The sequence below is a fragment of the Ananas comosus genome, unplaced genomic scaffold (assembly GCF_001540865.1).
Source record: "Ananas comosus cultivar F153 unplaced genomic scaffold, ASM154086v1, whole genome shotgun sequence".
NCBI classification, from domain to species: Eukaryota; Viridiplantae; Streptophyta; class Magnoliopsida; order Poales; family Bromeliaceae; genus Ananas; species Ananas comosus.
The window spans coordinates 1-6,894 of NW_017892210.1; the positions used below are offsets into that span (position 1 = coordinate 1).

At 38.1% G+C, this 6,894-nt stretch overlaps 1 protein-coding gene across 1 annotated transcript; it reads right to left on the reverse strand.

Moving 5' to 3' along the window:
• Window positions 1-689: 689 nt before the first annotated feature.
• On the reverse strand, window positions 690-5,326 carry LOC109705341 (putative disease resistance protein RGA4). Its single transcript, XM_020226077.1, has 2 exons — window positions 2,342-5,326; window positions 690-1,904 (listed from the first exon to the last, which is right to left on the reverse strand). The coding sequence occupies exons 1-2, from the start codon at window positions 5,051-5,053 to the stop codon at window positions 1,011-1,013; spliced, it is 3,606 nt and encodes a 1,201-aa protein (XP_020081666.1). The 5' UTR covers window positions 5,054-5,326; the 3' UTR covers window positions 690-1,010.
• Window positions 5,327-6,894: the final 1,568 nt, after the last annotated feature.

The following is a 6,894-nucleotide window of genomic DNA, read 5'->3' on the forward strand; positions in this document are numbered from 1 at the left end:
TGCCGCAAAAGAGGGCAATTTCTTTCTTAAAGATTTTACATTAGTTCGGCTGCTATACACACACACACACAAACAAAAACGCATGGAATATATGTTACTCTGATCCTGCACCAACAAAACTGAAGAACACAAGCATGCAGTAAGACATTAGTCTTTTTTTTCCATATTCTTATGAATAAATTGATGGACCATGACCATGTATGGGAGTCATATATGACAATAAGAGCCTTTTTCACTATTGCGCCAAAAAAGAAAGAGAAGAGAAAATAAGTAGTATGATTTTAATCTTGTTTTATGCCTGATAAGGAAAAAATAGATTTGAGCGCCAATAGAGAGTCCTATTCCTTACATGTTCTTGTTCTGCCAAAATAGAACATAAGCAACAAAACTTTACTCTTGTTTTATATTTTTGAAAAAATTGAGAGAAATATATATATAGGAGTGCCATACCATTACTACAGCCCTGCACCAAGAAATTAAACAAACTTAAAAAGCTTTTGTCACCCTTCTCTTATGTTCTAACTCATGAGCGAGACTCCAGTCTTATTTGCACCTCTAGAGAGAAATTACTGCACAATTAGTCATATTTAACTTTAGAATGCAACTGAGATATGCTAGCAACAAATGTAGTATTCATTACATTGTTTGTTTTATAAGACCAATCCGTCCTGTGAGCATAACATCATGTATTAATTATAGGGCGCAATTAGCGCTAAATTCCATTTTATTATGTATCCAAACCATAAAGTAAGGGTGAAAAACATAAAAATTTCTAATTGAGGACGCTAATTAAAAACGAACCTGACTGCTGCTGCATTATCCGAAATGAAAAAAAAAAAAGGTGAGTAATCCTGAAACAAATGAAACAACCTTGTTAGTTAAGATCGATTGAGACGTAGTTCATTAAGACCGAAATGAATTGCACTTAATTGCAGAGGGTATCATGAGCGAGATGAAGGGTGGTAAAGTAAGCACACAATATGCATCATCATAATCACGATCTGCAAATGCTATTCAATCATCCTGATAGGGATGTGGGCAATCTTGGGCCAATCAAGGCCTATATTCTCTTGGCATCGCTCCTTCAACACGGGGTGACACCCATAGATGAGTAGAGTACACAGTGAAGTAGGCAGATCTGGAAGTGACCGGATGAGATCAGTATTATGCACTACCAAACACAGGAGGAAGCACAGTTTTGTCATGCTCTGGGGTAGCGACTGAAGGGAGCTTGCATTCTGTATTTCTAAAAATTTGAGGGCAGCGTGATTTTGCAGTAGCCATTCCTCAGGTAAGCTGGTGAGGTGCGAAGCATCAGAGATAGTCAAATTGCTGATGGAGGAGAGACTTCTCAATGGCTCCAAGAGCAGGAGCGCGTGGTGGTCAATTGATAGTTTACCAAGCTTCAAAAAGCAGTCCTCTGCATTCTTTTGGCCGACATCGTTTGGGAACGGAGGCTGCAGCAGGGCAACTCCAATTAGCTTGTCACACCCTTCAATTTCTAAAGAATGGAGAGATACGAGAGCTTGTATTCCCCCTAATGATGACAGTTCTCTGCAGTTCTTTATTTCTAAGCGGGAAAGCATCGTCCACCGTGCACACACTTGTCCTGGGGGAAGGGATTTTATCCTTGCACAATTGAGTAATTCCAACTTAGTGAGAGAGGTTAAATTCGCTGACCACAGCAGTGACACCTCAAGGTCGCCACATGACCCAATAGTGAGTTCATTGAGTACAGAGGGCAGTTGGATGTCTGAGATCCCACGTTTTGTCAACTTCAGACACTTTTTTATGTGCAAGTATTTTATGGCTTTGAACTTCCCAAAAAACTCTAGTGGAACATATTCGAGCTTCTCACATTGTGTGATGGCTAATGTTTCAAGAGCCTGAGAATGTTCTTGCAGCTGCAAGAAAGAAAAGATGTAAAAGATATTTAAGTCCGGGCAACCACAGCTATGCAAATTCGAATTGGTGTTTTGATATAAGGGTAAACTTCAAATTGCCTTCCGTGTGATTTAACTCATTTTCACCTTGCCACTTTGCGGTTCAAAAGTTTCACTTTGCACTTCTATGGTTTAATTTTTATTTCGTCAAAAAAATTCTATATAAAATAGCGTGGCAAATTAAAAATGTTAAAAAAAAATCAGAGGATAACAAAGTGAAAAGTGAACTAAACCAAAGGAGGCAAAGTGTAATTTTTTGAACCAGGGGATGACAAAGTGAAAATAGGCTAAACCACGGGTGGGAAGGGACAAATTGATACGTTTTGAACTACAGGGGGGCAAGTGAAAATGAGCTAAACATCGGGAGAAATTTGAAGTTTATAAAATAAAGCACTTACATTGTTCTTTGCGTAATCCTGATTTATTGTTGGAAGAGCGGTCAATCCGACATTAGAAATTTCCAATTGTCTTAGACTATAAGGCAGAGTAGGAATTTCCGTCAAATTAGGGCAGCTATTAATTTCCATAGTATGAAGTTGAGGAAACATGCACCGGTCATCTACTCCAATCCACTCCTCCAAGTTAGGCATGTCATCAAAGAATAACTTCTTCAATGATGGAAAGGCACATCCACTGCTGCTTCTGATGAGTGAACAATCTATTTGCTTTATTGCATCCAGTCTCCGCAAGCGAAGATATTGGAGCGAAGAAAACTGCCCAAGAGGTGGGAGGTGCTCCCATCCTTTACAATCACTCAATTCGATGAATGTCAAATTGACAAGAGATAGATTTGTCATCCAATATGGAGATTTAGCACCTTGGTATTGTGCAATGCACATTTTCTTGAGATTGATATGCGGGCAGAGGTTATCGAGGAGCTGTTCATCTGCCTCTGCACTATTGAAGCGTTCTTTAGACCATATCAATGATAGTGATTTGAGATATTTTTTCTCGTTTAAATTGGCCTCAATGGCTTCTTCATAACTCCTCACCTTTTCAAGTTTCCTAATACACAGGTGACGAAGGTCCCTGAGGTTCTTTAGTTCACCGATTTTGTAACCACTCTCCTCTCGAACAATAAAATTTTCTAATTTGTGGATGAAGGATAGTTTGCTAATAAAAGGAATATTTCTTATCACATCATTGGAAACAACTAATGAACGCAAATTGACCAAGTTGGTCAAGCCATCATATTCAATATTTTCGTTCATAACTTGCCCTTGTGAAAGAGATAGGTAGCGGAGGTGTATCAAGCTACTAAGTGCATCGGGCAGTTTATGAGAGTGAATATTCACATCTAAGATCAATAAGCGTAACTTTTTAAACCTTTTTATAACCTCGAGAAATTCAAGTGCATGATCTGCATTATGCTCATTATCCTCTCTAACAGAAATGACAAGAGTGCGCACATTCTTAAGATTGGAGATCTCTCTGATGGAAAGAAGATTTATCATATCAACAGATAAATGTCGAACTGTTTTTGGAATAATATATCCTGCAACATCACCTTCTATTCTGATGCATTCCCCTAAAGAAACTGATTGTGCTAGGTCATGTAGCAGATCGTGCATCAAATACTTTTTAGTAAATTTCAACCCATTATCACTGATTTTGCAAGTAAAGAATGATTTTCTTGTCAGAAGATTTAAATACTCATTTCCGATATCGTCTGGCCTTTGCCTGCCACAAATAGATTCTAAAATCAGACCCGAACCAATCCACATATTGACCAACTTTTTCCTCTTAAACATATGATCCTGTGGAAATAAACTACAATATCTAAAGCAGAGTTGTAAGTTTGTGGTTAAGTGATCGTAGCTTAATCTCAAAATTGTCATAATGCTGTCCTTTCCATGTTGTAATTTCATGATGTCTTCTTCCAAGATTTTCTTCCAATATTCATAGTCCATGCGGTCGTTCAGCATTCCTCCTATGATCTTAATTGCCAATGGGCTTCCTCCAAGTTTCTTCACTATCTGCTCACCGATCAGCTGCAAGTTTTCATAATCACCAGGGTTCACACCGAGAAATGCATGCTTATTGAAAAGCGACATACAGTCGCTCTCCTCCAACTTATTTAGATTTAATGATTCCCGTTTGCATTTCATCACTTTTGCCGCCATATCCACAACTGAACCCATCCGAGTTGTCAACAAGATCTTGCTTCCTCTCTGTCCGAATTTCAAAGGAGCAACCAATTTCTCCCACTCCGTGGTGTTATCATCGTTCCAAACATCATCCAGTATGAGCAAAAACCTTTTTGATGTAAGTTTTTGTATAAGATCCTTATGGAGAGCATCTAGAGTAGTTGAGCAAGAGTTGTTTAACATTTTTCTTATTATCGCAGCTGCATCAAAGTCCAGAGAAACGCAGACCCACATAATCGGGCTGAAGTACTCTCGCACCCTTTCGTCGCAATTGACTAGTTGAGCAAGAGTGGTCTTCCCGAGCCCGCCCATACCAACAATTGTAAAAGCGGAGACGTTGACATCGGCATCTCCCGGTTTGATCAGCCATTCAACTATCAGGTCCCGCTCCTCGTCTCGTCCGAGCACATCAGTTTCGGTTAGCAAGGAGCCAGTCTCGCGAGCATTCTTAACGTCCTCGAGTTTCTGACGGTTAAGGCCAGGGCCATATAACCCAGTAACAAGATGAAGGAGTGGCCCCATACCGGCAATGACCCGATCCAGCCCCTTGACGGCCTCCCTCAACCGCTTCAGTGTGTCATCGCTAAATATACGATTAACGAAACTATCAAACTTTCTCTTGCAGTTAGATAGAATACCACGCACCTTGTCATCTCGATCTCGTATAGTCTTCTTCTGTAACTCGTAGTACTCCAGCTCGTCGAGCGCGTCCTCCGCGTTCTCCACGGCGTCTCTGAGCTGCCACAGCCACGTTTCCAGCGCCTTGTTCTGCGCCATGACCGGCGCACCCTCCTCGACTGCAGTCAAGACTGCCTGGACCTGCGGAAGTGCCTGCTGCAGCCGTTCGAGCTCGTCCTGCATGCCGCTGGTCGCCGGGTACACCTCAAGGTAGGATAAGCACGTGCTGACAAGATTGTCGATGATCGCCGACGCCACCGATTCGGCAATGAAAGGTAAAGCCATTATTACGATCCTCCTATATAATGGCTCGAGCTCCTACTACTTCACCACTACTCGATCGGGCAATTGATCAAACTCCTGGAGTGAAACAGTTGGACGAAGAGGAAGAAAGATTTAGGAGGAGAAATAAGTTCTCCAATGCTGACATCCAAAGTGGAGGACACCGGCTACGAAATAATTAAGCATGACTGCTTTATTCGACAACAAAATTAAGCCCCCTACTAACTAAGTGGGTGTGTTGATTCCCCAATTTTCTTTTTTTTAAAAAAAAAAAAAATTTGAAAACCAGTGCATGTTTTTCGGGGAAAAAAAATATAATTTTTATTTTTTGAATAGGGAAGAGAATTTTAGGATAAAATTTAGAAACTAAACAAGCTAAATAAAAATAATAATAAAAAATTGAGCTAGAAAATTATTTTCAAGAATATATTTTCAGAAATCAAAGACTAAATCAAAATATGCCCACTTTAATTCAGCACATTAGGGGCTGCATAATGGAGCGAGCCGGCTCGTGTTCGACTCGGCGTTCCGACTCTCTCGATATTTGGCTCGCTCGGAGCTCGATTCAAAATAAATGAGCCGAACTGTTGAACAAAAAAAAAGGCTGCGAATCTTTCAAGCCGAGTTCGAGTATTGCTCGGCTCGTCGAATTAGGCTCGAAAAGCTCGAATATATATAATATATATATATATATATATATTATATATATATATATTATATATACTATTTATATATATATATATATAATATATATATAGTAGAGCTACTATGCTATCGAAAGTATAGAGATATGGTGCTTTCGATTTTTTGATTCTTAGATCAATCCCTTTAATCGTTTCTTATCTTTGGATTAATATTATTATTACCTTGTAAGGACCACTCAATCCTAAGAGTATTATTTAATCCTAGGTGAGACCACAATCATCCCAACCATACAATTTTTAATCAAAGGGTCAAAAATTCAAAAACATCAAATCCTCTATATTTTCGATAGCATAGTAGTCCTACACTATATATATATTACAAAATATATAAATATAATATATTTTAATTATATATAGGCTGAGTGAATAATTTGAGTTTAGTTAAAATTGGGCCAATGTTGTTGGCCCATAAAAACAAATCTAATAGACAAATAAAAGAGCAAAATCTTACTAAATTTATATATTCTTTCTTTCTTTCTTTCTTCCACAGAGCTCTAAATTTTCAATATGTTTCTCTCTTTCTCTTTTTCTGTTTCTCACCCTAAGTGGCCAAGCCGGAAGCCCTCTAAGTTACCAAGTAACATCATATGCCCGCTGTTACCTACCTTGCTATTAATTGTATACTTGAGAAAATATACGGAATATTTTTGAAGTAAAAAATTATTATTCATATAAAATTTTAATTTTAGTTATATATTATTAGATAGTTTAATCCAATATTTATCTATATAATTTATTTATTTTTGACTACATAAATGAAAATAAATAAAATAGAGATTGAAGGCGGAAGTAAAGATATGTGAGGCTGAAAATATTAGATATTTAACTCATAAATTATATTTTTTCATATTATAATACTATATTTCATATAATTATTTTGTACTTTGAACTATTAGACATATTTTTGTATCCAAATTATAGATAATGTTCTATACAAATTAAACTATTGATCGTATAATGTTGAGAATTTCAAGCGGCTCGTTTAGGGCTCGAGCTCGCTCGACTTGAAATTAGGCTCGCTCGAGCTCGGCTCGAATTAATTTCAATCCAAGCTTGAGCTTAAATTTAAGCTCGAAATTAATTTCAAGCCGAATTTGAGCCGAGGTAAGCTTGCTCGAGCTCGGCTCGTTTCCACCCCTA

Excerpts from the sequence above, each read along its gene's own strand:
- LOC109705341 (XM_020226077.1), bottom strand. The coding sequence starts at position 5,053 with ATGGCTTTACCTTTCATTGCCGAATCGGTGGCGTCGGCGATCATCGAC. Across the intron at positions 1,905-2,341 it reads AGGATTACGCAAAGAACAAT|CTGCAAGAACATTCTCAGGC; the intron begins GTAAGTGCTTTA and ends TCTTTCTTGCAG.